Here is a 17,511-nt window from a genome sequence, read left to right as displayed (position 1 = left end):
GCTCAACTGTTTTCAGACTTGTGAGTCTTAAGCTGCTAGGTTTGATGTAATTCATTACACAGCAATAGATAAACAATAGACATCCACATTTCCATCTTCTCTTGCTCAGACTCATGCCTTTAATCATTACCTCCATAAAATACTCTCAAAGTATTTTCCCCTGCAGGGTTCCATCTGCAGAGTTACACCCCACAATTTCCCAGAGCCCCAGCTTCCCTTGCCCTGAATACTCCGTGGACTTCTCAAGCATGGCATCGCCAACTCTTCCTGCTTTCTTCCTTCTTTTTTTATCACCCTCTCAGCTTTTCAGGCTTAAAACCTTGGCGCTGTCAACCACTGTCAACCTTCTGTCTCCATCTACATGTGGTCTTTCACTCAACTCTTTCTGCAGAGTTTTCACACCTCGGGAGCTACCGCCTCTGGCATGGTTCAGGCCCTCATTTTCTTGTCAGGAGGGCTCCTCTCCTGGTTTTCCATCCTCCCTGACTGTCTTTCCTTTATTCTCATCTTCATCCTGCTACTATAGAATAAAGCTTTTGGAGTACTGTTTCATCACATTTGTGCCGTGCTCAAAAATCCCAAGTGGCTGTCCACTGTCTTCCACTTAACATCTCAACTCTGCAGCCTGGCCTAGCCTGCCTTTCCAGCCTCATGATTGTCTGCCCTAAACACTGTGCTCTCAGCTAAATGGACTAACCAGCTGTGTCAGTTAGCTATTATTGGGTAACAAACCAACTCAAAATGTGGAACTTAAAGCAACAACTATGTATTGTTTTTCATGAGTCTTTGGGTCAGATGGGTGGTTTTGCTAAACTAAGCTAGGCTCTGCAAGCTTTCTCTTGCGTAGGGATGAGGGAGCCTTGCCGAGCTGAGCTTAGATTAGCAGAACCGGAACCACCCATCTGACCCAAAGGCTCGTGGAAAATAATGCATAGTCATTGCTTTAAATCACTCATAATAGCACGTGGAGTGGCAAGACCACTTCTTATCACTGAGTAAGAAGACCCAGATAAGCCAACAGGGTTGAGAGCCTGATCATAAGACCATAATAGTTCATGGAGTGGTAGAAGCTAGGACATATCTGGGATTTGAACAGAAAGGTTACTCCCCAAGAACATGTGGGAAGAATTTCTAGAGAGAGACCCTGACTTTAATTGGTTCCACACTGGCCAGAAAGCAAGGCTGGGTCTTTGCAGCCAGCCTCATGTGGCTGCTTGTAAGGCTGGCCTGGATCACTGTGGCCCCCTGTGTGATTTGGAGCATGTCTTGGATGGTGGTTATGCCATGCCGGCATCCAACGTCCACGTGGAGATCCAAAGCTTTCTGTCTGTTCTGGGCTTGCTGAGCCTCAGGGTGGACCTGGGCCTGCTAACCTGAAAAGGAGCATGAGCCTGGCTTGATTTTCACAAGGGCGGTGTAAGTCACGGACTGATTCAAAATGATAGCTTCCAGAGTTGCATCATTAGCTCTCATTGTTCCTATCCCATCCTCCGACAGCGCTGGGTGGGAACAAGGAAGCATTTACGCCGTGGCTGTCAGCGTCCGGGATGGCCTCATCACTGTCACATCTGTGATCAATTCCAACTGAAAGCAACGCACACTTGGGAGGACAAAGCCTATCAGAGAGCAGCTAACAAAGGAAGATGAATCGCCCCTTCGGGCCAGTGGCAGTGGGGAGTGGGGGACACACTTTTGGGTGATTAGCAATCTTTTAAGCAAAGAGATACTGTTGCTTTATCTTTTAGAGGAAATATTTTTTCTTTCCACATTATTTGTGTCATAATGCGTTTGTAGCCGTTCACTGCCTCCTCATCATTGATATGTGTATCATTATTAATAATAAGTGTTAATGATTCTGTTTGCTAAAACACCAAATAATTACGATTATTTGTAATATTTTCCTGTTCTTGGCTGGTTCAGAAATATTTTATAGAAATAGCAATGCTACGTGTCTGTCCTTAAAAATAAAACGCCCACAGCTTAAGAGTTAAGATTCTAGAATCTTCAAAGGAGGATTTTTGCTCCCACAGCAAGTAACCAGAGGTCCCAGTGATAACTCAACGCTCGTGACATTTTTAGTAACTTTTTTTTTGTCTCCGGATAATGACTTGAGTATAATTTTAGGTATCTTTTGGATTAAAAAAAAGATAGTCTAAGGGTGGCTCATACTTGTCATCCCAGCACTGTGGGAGGCTGAGGTGAGAGGATCACTTGAGGCCAGGAATTTGAGACAAGCCTGGGCAACATAGTGAGACTCCATTTCTAAAAAAGAAAATGAAAACTTTAGCTGCAAGTGGTGGCACATGCCTGTAGTCCCAGGTACTCGGGAGGCTGAAGCAGAAGGATCCCTTGAGCCCAGGAGGTTGTGCCTGCAGTGAGCTGTGATCGTGGCATGGTACTCCAGCCTGGAACAATGTGAGATACTGTCTCAAAGAAAAAAAAATTAAATTAAAAATTAAAATTTAGATTTGAAAAGAATGGGGGAGTGGGTTGGTAAATCCTGCTGTTGACTTACAATCCAGTCCTAGATCCTGGCTCCTGTAGCTCTGTGGTCCTAAGGCTCTGAAAATCTAGCCTTTCTCAGAAAAAGTAAACAGAGTAGGATTACAGCCTGAGTACATTCCTCTTATTGTGGCTGTGTTTTAACCCCTAATGAGGACAGCGGTGTTGGCGCCACACACAACCCCCCGCACCCGCTGCTTCAAAAGTTCTCCCTGCTAATCTCAGAGGTTTGCCATATTAAAAGAGACTCATACCTTTGGACATGAGCAGAATGTCATCTAACGAAATGGCACAAGGCAAAATACCAGCAACTGAAAGTCCCCTGTGTAATTTAGACCACCCTCACTTAGATGTAAATTAAGGTAGAGAAGATTAAGCTGACCTCCAGTAAAAACACACCACAGATGGTTTAGGGGTTAGGTTGTTACGAGTAAGGTTAATTAATTTTTCAGGGGCACTAGAATATACTATTAAGTGTCCTGGAAGAAGTAATTTCATAAGAGTAATTTCCAGAAGGAGTTTATTCGTCTCACGTTGGCGGAAAATTTAGCTGCTGCAAGTACCGTAATTTACTCCTTTTAAATAAAGCCTCCCCACCATGCTGGAAACCTGCTCATTTTGACCCGCTGTTTCTCATGTCCCCTGTATGACCACTATAAAAATTTTCATCTGTGAGTATGAAAATTATGTGATTGCTTCCCTGAGCTACCTTAGATGTAGATAAATGTTTGTGCAAGTCAGAAATCTTTGTCTTTCTTTTTCAAAAGTACCACTTTAAGAACTTTTAGAGTAGCAACCTGAATACAACCTTAAATGAATACCGTAAATTCAAGGATTGCTTTCATATATTAACGAGTGGTATTTAAAGAGATGTACTCATATATTCATGGATTCACGCATTCATGTATATTGTTCATATATTCAAACATTTAATAAGCTATTTATTATTGAGTCCCCACTATGAAACAAGGTTAAAAAATTAATCAGGCAAGTTTCTATATTTAAGGTAGGAGTATTACTTCTGGCCAGATTTAATCAAATAGGCATCATGGAAGATGTGGAGGTGGAGGTGACTCTTGAAGTTCATCCCTGGGACACACAAGAGAGAATGATAGTCATGGAGGAATCAACTTTCTAAGTTATAGGTGCTGGGGACAGGGGTGGGCGACATGAAGGGCCAGTGTGGCTGGAGTAGAGGGAAAAAGAAGAGTTGGTTTGCCAGGTAGAAATGTAGATGGATGTTAGTCGTGGAAGGCCTTGAATGTCAGGTTATGAGCTTAGGCTTTGTTCCTGAGACACTGGCAGCCTTTAAATGATGTATAGCTGGGCAAAGACATGGTGAGATTTGTGCTTCAAGCTTGCGTGTGCTGCTCAAACTGAAGTGCGCACCCACATGACCCAGGATCTTATTAAAGTGAAGGTTCAGAACCAGTCATTCTGGAGCAGAGCCTGAGACCCTGCATGTTTAATAAGCCCCCAGGTGATGCTGCCACTACTGGTCCATGAACCACACTTTAGGTAGCAAAGCTTTAGGGAAGGTTCCTGTCTCGCAACAGGTTGGATTAGTGCAGGAGGAGACTAGAATCAAACGAACCTGTTAGAAACCAACATACCTCATCCTTGCTAAACAGATCTGAATAGTTGTTTTTTTCAAAATGCAGGCTTGATTTATTCACACATCTATACATCTATATATTGCGCATCAGGAACTAACATACCTTATCCTGGCTGAACAGATCTGAATAGCTATTTTTTAAAAAAAATCAAGGCTTGCTTTATTACCTTCATGTGTTTCATTGTAAGCACAAGTAATGGTCTCCTTTGCAGATACAATGCTTACTGAGGTCAGTGAATTCTTAGGAGAGTAAACATAGTCGTCTGTGACTAAATGCAGCCTTCAGAAAGCATAAAGTAGATTTGGTCAACATTCTGTCCCTGGGATTTGTCTGTGGTCATCAAAAAGGCTAAAGGAAATGGAAACTTATTTTGATGTGAAAAGCAAATGTATATCAGGAGAATTAGAGCTATAGGGTGTGGTGACAGCAGCCAAGATCCACCTTACTTAGCTGAAACCCACAGTCCCTTTCTCTGTTGATACTGATGTTTGTTATCACATCGCTGCTTCTGTCTGTGATCATTTTCTCTTCCTTGTGCTGCACCCTTCATCTTGGCAGTTTCATTTGAGTCCTAAAGTCCCTCTGATTTCACTCTTTCATTTCTTCTAGAGCTTCTCAGAGTTTTTACCAAGGTTCAGTCATTTAAAAACTTTTAAACATTTGATTAAATAAATAAATGCTCAAAAGTGTATTCAATTATGTAATTAAAAAATGCTCACCACATACCATGCATATCAATAAATACTTTTATGTCATATCAATACTTTTATGTTGTATTAAAATTAGAGTGGATCACAGATGTAATAACATTGTTACATGTTGCAGAAATTCTAAGCTCCATTTTAATTCAAACTTGTTAGATTATATTTCTTTTTTAGGTTTTATTTATTTATTTATTTATTTTGAGACAAAGTCTAGCTCTGTCACCCAGGCTGGGGTACAGTGGCTCGATCTTGGCTCACTGCAACCTCCACCTCCTGGGTTCAAGCGATTCTTCTGCCTCAGCCTCCTGAGTAGCTGGGACTACAGGCACACGCCACCAAACCCAGCTAATTTTTTATATTTTTTTAATAGAGACAGGGTTTCACCATGTGAACCAGGCTGGTCTTGAACTCCTGACCTCGTGATCTGCCTCTTTAGCCTCCCAAAGTGCTGGGATTATAGGCGTGAACCACCGTGCCCAGCCCTTTTTAGGTTATATTTAACCTAAAGTATCTAACCACATGCTTAGTCTCATGTGTTTTTAAATATACATTTTTTCTAAATTATGAAATAATCTTTGTAAATTCATCTTATAAATTGTCACCACATACCTGTCACCTGCCAGGGTCTGAGTTCCGGAAATATTGGGCATTGTTTGCACTTGCCTTCTGAATGCTTACCTGTTCATTGGCTGGGGGGATGGTCTAAAAGTCACATCCAGCTGAACCATGGGGAAATATGCCTCAGCAATTTATCTAGAAACCTTAGAAATCCAAGCAATGTTTGGTGTTGGGCAAAGAGAAGAGTGGGCAGATGCAAGGAACATTTCTGAGTGTCTTAGTCAGTTCAGGCTGCTATAACAGACTACCATAGACGGAGTGTTTTCAACAATAAGCAGACATTTATTTCTCATAGTTCCAGAGGCTGGGAAGTTCAAGATCAAGGTGCTAAGAGATTCTGTGACTCAGGAGGGCCTTCTTCCTGTTTTGCAGATGGCAGCCTTCTTGCTGTATCCTCAAATGGCAGAGAGAGAGGGGGTTCTGGCCCCTTCCTCTTCATATAAGGGTACAAATCCCATTATGAGGGACCTGTTTCATGACTCTTCTCACCCTGAGTACCTCCCAAAGGCCTCACCTCCAAATACCATCACACTGGGGATTAGGGCCTCAATATGAATGTTGGGAGGACACAAGAATACAGTCTCTAGCACTGAGGCTGATATGGTTTGTCTGTGTCCTCACCCGACTCTCACCTTGAATGGTGATCATCTCCACATGTCAAGGGTGGGGCCAGGTGGAGATAATTGAATCATAGGGGTGGTTTCCCCCATACTGTTCTCTTGGTAGCAAATAAGTCTCATAAGATCTGATGGTTTCATTAAATGAGAGTTCCTCTGCACACGTTCTCTTGCCTGCCGCCATGTAAGATGTCCCTTTGCTCTTTTTTCATCTTCCGCCATGATTGTGAGGCCTCCCCACCCATGTGGAACTGAGTCCATTTAACCTCTTTGCTTTATAAATTACCCAGTCTTGGGTGTGTCTTTATTAGCAGCATGAAAACAGACTATACAGAGGGACAAAGACAGGACTTAGCATTGACTGGTCTTCAGGGTCTTAAGCCCATGTGACTATGAAGCATTACTGAAACTGCAAACAAGAGGTTACTCTATGGGGGAAAACTATCTTCTGGAAAGTGCCAGCAGATTTTCCAGGTAGAGGATCCTATTTGCAGCCAGAAACGTGGGTCTGTCTCTTCTACAAGAAGCTAGCAGAGCCATCAATATAGATCTGGGAGCTGTACTCAGAGGCAGGAATTAAGGTCATATGATAGCCAAAGAGTGAGAAGGAATGAAGAGAAACAGATGGCAGATCACTGGGGAAAGTGCCCTCAGAGGGGCCAGAAGGAAATATCAGAATCAACAAAGGAAACTGGGAAGGCATGTGTAGGAGGTTGAATACTGACCCTCAAAGAGTTCAGGTCCAATTCCCTGAAACCTGTAAGTGTTACCTTATATGGCAAAATGACTTTGCTGATATGATTGATTTATGGATCTTGAGATTAGGAAATTATCCTGGATTATTTGGGTGGGCCAAAAATGCAATATCATGTATCCTTTCAAGAGGGAGGCAAGAGAGAGATTGTGCACACACAGATAAAAAGGCAGTGTGACCATGGCAGCAGAGATAGCAAGGATGCAGCCACAAACCAAGGAATCCTGGCAGCTGTCAGAAACTGGGAGAGGCAGGAAATGGATTCTGCCCCAGAGCTGCCAAGGGAGCACAACCTTGGTTTTGGCCCAGTGAAATTTTTTTTTTTTTTTTTTTTTGAGTCAGAGTCTCGCTCCGTCACCCAGGCTGGAATGCTTTGACACAATGTCGGCTCACTGCAACCTCTGCCTCCCGGGTTCAATTGATGCTCCTGCCTCAGCTTCCTGAGTAGCTGGCATTACAGGCGTGCGCCACCACACTTGGCTAATTTTTGTATTTTTAGTGGAGACAGGTTTCTCCGTGTTGGCCAGGAGGGTCTTGAACTCCTGACCTCAGGTGATCCGCCCACCTCAGCCTCCCAAAGTGCTGGGATTACAGGCGTGAACCACTGTGCCCAGCCCCAGTGAAATTGGACTTCTGATTCCAGAGTTATAAGGGAATAAATGTGTTTTAAGCCACTACATCTGTGGTTATTTGTTGCAGCAGCTATAGGGAACTAATACATCATGCTCACAGAACTAGGTTGAAGGAGAGATTACAGGGAGAAACAGCTTGTGAGGAGCATGTGGCCAATGGGAAAGTATGCTACAGGGTGGGGAGGGAGATGTAGGAGGCCTCACAGGCAGAGGGGACGCAGGATAGACTGAAGGATTGAAGGTGTGAATCAGCACTGGGAAGTGGAAGCAGTGGATATGGGTTCCTAGCTTTGCAGATCAGTGTAGCAAAGGAAAGATGAAGTGATAATGGATGGTAGAATCTTGGAGGTTGCATATCTTGTTTTATAAAATAGGAATACAGCACATGTTAAAAAATATAAATAGCACAGAAAGATGGAAAATTAAACTTAAAGTCTTCCTCCACCCTTGCTTCTTGCTGTGGTCCTCAGTCTGCTTTCCAAAGACAACCTACAATTTTTAGTGCATATTATCAGAAAGAATCTCACAACTTGGCAAGTAAATCTGTATACATAATCCCCTGTTGATGAGCACTTGGATTTTTCCAGACTTCTGTTTTTAAAAACAGTGTTGTAGTGAGTATCTAAGAACAATATGTCTTGAAATATCTGGCCTATAAAAGAGTCTTACTAAGTTTTATTTTCTTCATTAACATATGATTGTACCTGTTTCCCTGCATCCTTCGCCACACTGAGCTTTGTCAAACCTTTTCATTTTTGCCATTCTGGTAGAGGAAAAACTACATTTTGCTAGGACTTAGATTTCTGCAATTTTGAGTGATGGTGTGAATCGTTTAATATGTCTGCTCTCCATTTCTATATCTTTTTCTGTTTCCGGCTTGCCCATTTTCATTCAACATTTACATACCTGTTGGAGATTGTGGTACATTCAAATGAACAAATTCTGTACTCATAAACGTGGGTAAATCTCACAAACATCATGTGAAGTGAAAGGACCCAGCACAGTAAGATTCCTGAATATAAAGTTCCAGACCAGGCAGTTCTCATTTCGGAATTTTAAATAGGCTAATGGTTATCCTTGGCAGAAGAAAAGGGACTGGAAAGGGGGTCCAGGAGTCCTGGACTCTAAAGTGTTTGCAGGGGTTGGTAATATTTTGTTTCTCATCCTGGTTATATGGGTGAGTTTGCTTTGCGAAAATTCATTGAGCTGGATACGTGAGTTCTGTGCACTTCTCTTTATGTGTATTATACTTCCATTTATAAAAGAAAGGGAACTATTTTTTAAATATTGTTGAATGCTTAGAATGTGTCAGACACTGGATGAGTCAGATGAGGCTCCTGCTCTCATGGACTTAAATTTAGAATGAGATAAACACGTCAAATGTTTAGCGCAGTGCGTAGCGTGGAAAAGCACCCAATAAGCGTTAGCTGGGAGGATTTATTTAAGACAGGGGGGAAACTGATCAGTGTGTGTGGAGACCTAATGGGCGCATGGCATGGCTGGGAGGACATGTGTGATGGAATTGTGGGAAATGAAGCTGCAGAGTGAATCAGGAGCGCATCAGCAGGACCTTGTAAGGGCCTAAGTGAAAAGAAATTTATCCTGAAAGTGACAAGGCTCCAGTAGAAGGTTTTAAGCAGGAAAATGGCATGGCCAGATGATGCTCAACATCCTTTCTAACCTGCTGCAGTTCTCCAGCTCCCCAAGTTCCAGCTTACAGCCTGAAAACATACCTGCACATATCTGATAGCAAGCCCCACTACAGTAGGGTTCTGCTGTGGTTCCATTCCGGGGTGCCAGGAAGTGTTCCTGGGGTGCCCTTATTCCTGGTCTAGGACCTGCGCCCACGCTAAACCCAGTCCCACTGTGGCTCTATCATACCTTTCTTCACTGTTTAGCCTGAGGGCTGAGAAGAGATTGGCTTCTGGGGAAACTCAGTGTCTGTTGTTGAATGCACATGCCCGGGTACTAAGAGCTGCCTCCACCGTGCTGCTCCCCAGTCATGCAGAGCAACTGTTGCTGGTTAGGTTCAGAAGGAGCATCAGAGTCCTGTCCTGATCACAGAGCAAGTGAGTAGGAAAATGAGGGCTGGATGTCAGCACTTCAGGGCTCACCCTTCTCTCCCATGTCCTTCCTGTTGCAGTGCTAGAATTTCCATCCTATGGCAAAGGGGTTTAGGGACAACAACTCGACAGGGGAGGAAGCTTGAAGGTGTATTGGCATATAATTTATTTTATATTGAGGAACACCAGGTGTCTGCATTAAGGAATGAGATGCTGATGGAGAATCGTGGAGAAGGGGTGGCACTAAATCCTTCCCGAACTATCCTTCTGCTTCCCACCCTCAATGCAGCTGGAACCTTTTTTCATTACTAACAAGACCCAGTTCTGAGCTGCAGAACCAACAAAACCTTTGTCCTCAATATAAATATTTAATGGACACAAGAAGCGGCCATTAGAGAATGGAACAGAAGCTAACCAGGTGCCTAGAAAGGATGGATTATGACATGGTCCAAGTGCTCTCTTGCCCTCTGTTAATAATGCAGGAATCACTAGAATGCATGTTCACTGGTTTCACCTGGGTCCTGTGTTCCCCTTCGTCTCCAGTTCCCTGCACAGGGAGCCAAAAAAAGTCTTGCTCCTTTTTCAGAGGCCCTGTGCTGGTAGGCTGGGCGGGAGGTTGGCAGAAGAGGGGCGGTGAGGGTTGACTTGCTGCCAGAGGTTTAATGCTGTCCTCGTTCTGTTTTCAGGGGAGGCTCAGAAGCAAGAAGGAGATGAAAGTTGTGCCGCTGCTGAGGCGTTGACAGCGCCTGAGGATGCTGGGAGGCCCGCTGTCAACTCCCCAGCAAATCAGAGCCACGGGAACCAGTGCAAGCTCTTTCATCCTTCATTACCCCAGTTACCTTCTGAGGAAGAAGTAAACAGCCTTGGAAGGGAAATAATTAAACTGACAAAGGAACAGGCAGCTGCAGAACTGGAAGAGGTCAGAAGAGAGAGTCCCATGGAGGGTCAGAGGAGTGAGACGGGGCCAGCCCCACCGGGCCTGGCCATCCAGGGGGAGCTCCCCAGACCTCACCTGGACTCCATCGAGGCCAGCCAGCCAGCAGCCGAAGCTTCCACACCGGAAGACGGCAAAGGGATCCCAGAGGACAGAGGCACGAGGAGCACCGTGAAAACCTGAAGGGGAGAGGGATCTGACACAATGACACATTGAAAGCCCAGAGAGGGTCAAGAATGAAGCATCAGAATGGTGCGCCCACGTCGCCTTCTCCTGAAACACCTCCGAGTCTGCAAGTGAGAAAATGCTCTGATCCTGTTGCAAACTGTGAATATTCTGATGATGCCAGTTCAGTTTGATTTATTAAATGTAGGTCCTCAAGCTTCTCAGTGTCATCTCTTTCTGCCAGAGAGTGCTACTGTGAACAGGGCCAGGCCCAGGAATTGTGTCCACCATATGGCTGGTTGTCAGCATCCGTCTTTCTGTCAGCTTTTGTTTTATCAGAGATAAGATGTTTTCGTATTAGCATTTAATGTTGTCAATCAAAATTACGGGAAGAGCTAGAAACTGATGGGGTTTTTAATCAGGCCCCCATCTTGGTCAAGGTTAGGCAGCTGGAGAGGAAGGTGTAATTGAGCAGAACATGTCCAGAGGGCCCATGGCTGCACCCCATCAAGTCAGGGCCCGCCGGGTAGGACTGCCTGGCATGGGTGTGCTTGGCATGGAACCCACAGCACTGCTGTTGTGCAGACTGGCAGGTGGAAGGGGCCTGCAGCAGGCTGAGAAGCTTGGGCTTCTGGGTTGAAATCCACAGCCCCTGTTGAGGCCTGTGTGCTGAGTGCCAGAGCTGAGTTTTCTGGCTCGTAAATCTGAAGAATTAACTGATCTGAAGTGACTGGGAGGGGTGAGCGTTTGTAAAAGCCGGGGAACAGGACTCCCAGGGGCGGTCTGGTTTTTTGTGAGATGAGATGAGAGCTACAGCCTGGAAATGCTCGTTCTCTGCATTCAACCTGTCTCACATACAGGATCGTGTGGCCATTTCAGGTTTGGGAAAGATCTACCTGCTGGGAGCCAGTCTAGTTCCCCGCACCACCTGGAACTTCCAAACCCTTCACTCCTTCAACAGAATGTGGAGGCTGCCTCATTTGTGCCATCAAGTATTAGAATTTCAAAGACCAGACACAGAGCTCATAACCTTATATGGGAAAGAGAGAGGAAAACAAAAAAGCTTCACCACAGCATGGCAAGGGGGGATGTGGAACCAAGAACATGATCCAGGGGTGGGGAAGGGGGGCGTGCTCAATACCCAGCTGGTGCTTTCCTTGCAGATAAAGATTAGCTTTTCTAGGTGGCATCCGGCACTGCAGAAAACTAAAAGGTCATCCAGCCATAGCTTTTTCCTTCCCTGGAAAACCTGAGACTAGATCCCAAAGCTCAGAATGCCTCTGAGAACCAGAGTCACTCCTTTGAGAGGCGCTCCTTGCAGGAAAAAGAGGCTCCCAGAGTGGTAGGCTCTCTTAGTGAAAATGCGTCCTAAAAATTCAGTGTTTGTCCCAGGCTCGTGACACTAAGATGTGACATCTGGACACGAGGGGCCAGCCACACAGATACATCCCTCCCAGATTGCGTCTCCAGGAATCAGTCTGCTAGCAGAATGGGCTCCCCATCCCTTCCTGTGCTGCTCCTCTGAAGTAGGCCAAAGTGCAGCCCAGAAGCACCCATTCCTTTGTCTGACGCACACTGGGTGGGCCTCCCGTTACTGGAGTTGAAATGGGAGCATGCTGGAGTCAGCGTTCTCTTGCTCCTGGTGAGAAGGACATCCCACTGACCCCTGGCCACTGGGTCCAATGTTCCATCCTTCCTTCTGTCCCAGCCTATCCCCCTCCCCACCAGGCCCACCCCACAACTTCTCCTCAAGGGCGGTTGCTCCCACAGCTGGAGGGCTTGCACAGACCAGCAGTCAGTCACGGAAATCATTCTTCCTGCTGGACTGGGCCTTAACTGCCTGCAAATGTCCAGCACTACTGCGTAGGATGCCAGAGCCACCGAAGGAAAACACAGCCACGTTTAATAGAATAATAATAAAAGGAAAAAGCTCAGCCTGCAGAACTCTGGTTTTGACCCACCGTCGGCCAGATGCACATCTTCAGGGCCTGTTCAGCACCTTCTGAAAAGCAGGGCTCGTAATAGACTCCAGCACATTCCATCAGAGTCAGGAAAACGGCGGTGAGTCCCAGAGAATCTAGGGTGCAAGGCAGGGAGCAGGAGTCATAGGGAGTGATAACCTGAACTGTGTATAGTCAGCTGGGAGGGTCTTATGTTGTTAAGTGAAATGAGAGCCAGTTAGTTGATCCTGTCACAGATTAACCATGATAACACCCCATAGATATGTGACACGTGTGTCCTGCCCCTGCTTTCCCCATCCAACATGGTTCTTCTGTTCCACAGGCATTAAAGGGGGTTTCTGCAATTACTTATAGCTGTCTTTTGTCTTTTTTAGGATCATTGTTTAAGGGTGTGGCATTCTCTCCCCTACTTCACTAAATAACCCTGCCTCAGGCATGGTCCTCTCAGCTTCAAGCCACACTTAACAGAAACTTAGACAGTAGGGACGTGAATTCTGTTCTATAACAGGAACTTTGGAAGTAGGGCATTCCAGGGCTATACATTCAAGAAAGTCGTCAAGGTGTTCTAGGTTTCCATCTTCCTTCTCTTCCTGCTGTGTCAGCTGCTTTCTCATGACAAGGTGACTGCAACAGCTCCAGATAACATCTGTTCAAAGGCAGAAGGAAGTTTCTTTCTCCCCACAGACGTGTGTGTGTGTTTCAAGAGCGAGAAACCCAGTTCCTATCACATTTTATTGGTCAGAATGATCACCTGGGGCTTGTGGTCGCATGTGACGTTGTCGCATGATGATATCACATGACAATGTCTTAACCATTCCTTAGCAAGGGAGATGGTATTACCATGATCTGTTTAGGTTCCCCAAGATTCACTCTTAAGAACTGAAGAAGGGCCCTGTCCCTAGACATTCAGACTCTAAAACACCAAAACAGGATCATATCTTGGGATGTGTAAGAGAGTTGGGAATAGACAACCAATGGTGGTGTCTCTGAACACCATATCTTTTTGTTGCTGCATAAAAAGCCAGAAAATCATGTTTCTGATGAGTTTGGAGTTAGGGGGAGGGGCTATGGTTGTTTGCTCAGAAAAATGCCATCGATGTCATCCCCCCCTTCCCTGGCATCTTTCTGATCTGTCCTGTTTTGTAGGTGGAATGTTCCCACCTTCGTTTGCCTGTTCAGACGTGTTTGTCCTTCCATTATTTTTCCAGCTGGGTTGCCAGCAGAATGCAGAGCAGTCTAGAGAAATGAAACAGAGCTGACAGGTCTCTTAATGAAAGCTTGTTTGCACACCCTGCCTTTCCTGTGATCGCTCTGTGCCTGAGAGCCTCTAGGTGTGGATTTTTACATGAGCGTTTGTCTTTCTTTTAATTAAGGCCTGTAGAAATGGATTGGTTTTTGTAAACCAGGCATTTCTCATCCCCTCACTCTTGCTCTTCCTCTTTCCACACCTTCTCTGCCCGTCTTCCTCTCCCCTCCCCCTTCCTTCTCTTGCTCCCGCAGCTATTCCCAAAGCCTCTCTAGCCGGGAGGCTCCTGATGGCCTCAGCTCAATGCCAGCTGGACCCTCCCTGTTTTTGGCAATCTTAAGCAAGCTAAATTAGTTTGCCCATTGTTGCTCCTCTTCTGTGACCTCCCTCCCAAACATGCACCACCATCATGACGCAAAGTTCTAGAAAAGGGCTCTGCTATCAGTTATTCACATGTTGGAGTAAATATTTTGATGTATTATTCCTACTGGGAGCCTTTGCACCCCAGTTCACCACATGGCATGAAAAGTTCTGTCTCTTCTTTAAGGAATGGCAAAGACCAGCTACTTACTTACAGAGGTGATCTTCCCTGTCTCTTTAAAATTACAGCATGCCTTTGCCCCTGTTGGTCTTCACTCCAAAAAAATGGGGTGGCCTCCTGGCTTTGTTGGTTTCCCACAGCCCTGTGGATGACTTGGTACCCTACTTTTTTTTTTTTTTTTTGAGAGTCCCACTGTGTCGGCCAGGCTGGAGTGCAGTGGCATGATCTCGGCTCACTGCAACCTCCACTTCCCAAGTTCAAGCGATTCTCTTCCCTCAGCCTCCTGAGTAACTGGGACTATAGACATGCACCACTATGCCTGGCTAATTTTTGTATTTTTAGTAGAGACGGGGTTTCAGTATGTTGGCCAGGCTGGTCTCAAACTCCTGACCTCGTGATATGCCGCCTTTGGCTTCCCAAAGTGCTAGGATTACAGGCGTGAGCCACTGCACCCGGCCTGTACCCTACTTCTTTTTGAAAAAGCACCTTCTTCCTCTACTTTCATTCTGAAACCTCCATTTAAAACACTTCTCCTCCTTAGCAATAGTGAGAATCCCTTCAGACTAGATAGGATGTCAAAAGGCCAAAGCATTGCCCCCAACACAGTCCTTTAATGTATTCCCTTCTTTCCAGGTGTCTTCCTCAACAGAGAAAAATGTATAGATCAGAGAGATGCAGTTGGGAGCTCCATAGTGAATCTAGTTAGAAATGAGAAGCAGAAAAAATAGGAAAGACCCGTCTCTCAATATTATGGTTGCTTCCCAAAACAAAACAAAACAAGTTGATACAGCATGAAGGCAATTTAAAATGATAGATATGAACATGCTGCCTTACATTTCATATCACCTCTTTACTAAATGAGAATTTTTTTGGATGCAGAGGGAATGTTTGCATACTATTGAAAAGTTTGACTTTCTGGAATCTATGTGAGCTCAGGAATAGATTTAGGGATCTTAGCAGAGGCCGGTGGTAGCCTGTTAAATGTAAAACAATTGGCTTTGTTTTTAAAACCAGCTGCCATTTTGTAGTTTCATTTAAAGAAAAAGTACCTTCTATTCATTTGCAGAACTTGCTTTATTGGATTCTATGGTCACTGTGTATCATAACTATATCTTTTTTGTTACTTGAAATAAAAATGTGGCAATTTTCCTGATAGAGATGATTAATTATCTTTATTGTTTACTTCCTATTCCACCCTCACCACAGGGCAAGCGGAGGCTGAGCATGACTTGTGGCATACTACAGCAACTTATCAGTTGCAATCTGTCACCTAAAACTATTTGATCATATGATAGTCATGAAAAATATGGAGAATGTAAAGATTTTATGCATTCAGTCAAAAAAAAAAAAAGGCAGATCTAAAATCAGTTGGTTTATTTCCTGCAGTCTTTCAAGTTGACCAAAGCGCTCACTGATTTGCTCTATTTTCTTACGTTTTTAGTATTTCTGTATATATGCACTAAAAAGCCCCACTCGGAAAAAAAAATCAGTGCAATTCTGAGAAAAAGCTTATCCTAAACATCTAAAGATAGCATTTCTAATTATTGTCTACATTGTGTTTAAACTGTGCAAACTTGAGCATTATTCTCACTTTACCAGCTGTGTCTAGGTAGAGTCATTACATCAAACGCTTCTAATTTTACAAAAAGAAATCAAAACAAGCGTGTGTTTCAGTCCCAGTGACAAATGCAAACCCTGTGAGTCAAACAGGCAAACTGATTAGCAAGCTGGCTGGGAAGTCAAAACAGCAAATATAAGGAGATTAACAAAATAGATCTGTAAGATGAGAGGAGTAAAAATAGACTCCAGGGGCCAAGTGGGGTCCGGTGGGTGGCTTTGGTGGCACACATATGGTTCTGTGCCAGGAACCAGATGTCTGCCTTTATGGCCCACAATCTTCCTTTCATCCTAGGCCCCCTCCCCGCAAGACATGGGATCTCAGAGTTCATGTCAACCAGTCTCTCAATGGATGCAGAAATCCTTCTCCAGAACCTCAGAGGTAGCAACTGTCCTTCATTTGAATCCTGGTTGCATGATGCTCGCTGCCTTACAAGGCAGTCCCATCTATTTATTAGTAGGTAGCTATTTTTTGGATCTTAGCCATTGTTATTAATTAGATACTTATTAGGTCCTTATTTGTTGTGCATGCTATGCTATGCACCTCTCATGAATAACACTTGATTTAATCTTCAAAACAATCTGGTATGATGATCTTATTTTACCCATGCTCAGAGAGGTTAAGTGACTTGTTCAGGTCACACAGTTTGTGAGTGTGGCAGAGCTGAAGTTCAAATGGGCTGTTCTACCTGAGTCTGACCTGTTAACCATCATGCTAGACGCATATCTTTGCCCTGACAATGAACTGTAATTTGTCCTCCTATTATTTCCTGTGTGTGTGTGTGTGTGTGTGTGTGTGTGTGTGTGTGTGTGTTGTTTGTTTTTTGCTTTTTTTGTTTTGGGGGTTTTTGTTTTGTTTCATTTTGGTTTTTTGGCTCTAGAGGCCCATAGGATAATTTATCCATCCCATTCCTGGAACAGAAATGGAGTGAGTCTGCTAGGGTGCCTCTTCAGACCCCATCTACAGGGTCAAGGGTTGTGAAGAGAGAAACTAAGAACAGAATGCAATTGACAAGAAGTGTCAGCCTCCTTCTGTAAAAGAAAAAAAAGGTCCACACCTCCCTTGATGGTCCTGAATTTACCGTAATCGAGACAGCAGAGTAGATGATGGGTGTTTGACATTTTAATCTTCTCCATCCTCTGTCCCCATGTAATAGCTGCCTCGTCGCAACTTGTAATTGGGGGGGATATTTGAGATCAGGATTGGGAGGTTTAGAGACACTGTTTGCTCATCCCCTTTCAGTGCTGATGAGTACAGTTCAAGTTAGTATTCAAACCAGTAAGAACCAGTTGGTGGCTTACTGGAGCAATAGCCTTTCGCTCCAGTTGTCACTTGGGTTCAAGGAAAGATTTTTAAATAACAAGTTAGTGCTAGTTCAAGGTAAAAATAACCCCTGGGGACAGGTTTCTGGCTGTGGTTCAGTCGGTCACACTGCCTTAGGAGTCTGGGAGAAATGGAAGCTGCCTCCCAGTAACCAGGGTGGAAAAGTCACAGCTAGGAAGTGAGGCTACCCTGAGAGGCTAAAAAGTTATTGCAAGTA

General features: G+C 44.5%; 1 protein-coding gene across 3 annotated transcripts in view; it reads left to right on the top strand.

The window, feature by feature from the left end:
* Positions 1-12,913, top strand: part of CCDC149 (coiled-coil domain containing 149) — a 104,626-nt gene extending 91,713 nt beyond the window's left edge. For all 3 annotated transcript variants that reach the window (XM_025386690.1, XM_025386689.1, XM_025386691.1), the window contains one exon: positions 10,193-12,913. In XM_025386690.1, coding sequence (XP_025242475.1) covers positions 10,193-10,623 — 431 coding nt within the window. In that variant the 3' untranslated portion in view covers positions 10,624-12,913. The remainder of the gene's footprint in view (positions 1-10,192) is intronic.
* Positions 12,914-17,511: the final 4,598 nt, after the last annotated feature.

Source organism: Theropithecus gelada, chromosome 5, assembly GCF_003255815.1.
Source record: "Theropithecus gelada isolate Dixy chromosome 5, Tgel_1.0, whole genome shotgun sequence".
In the NCBI taxonomy this organism is placed as follows: Eukaryota; Metazoa; Chordata; class Mammalia; order Primates; family Cercopithecidae; genus Theropithecus; species Theropithecus gelada.
Note: the sequence above shows the minus strand (reverse complement) of the source record. Positions and strands in the feature narration are given on the sequence as shown.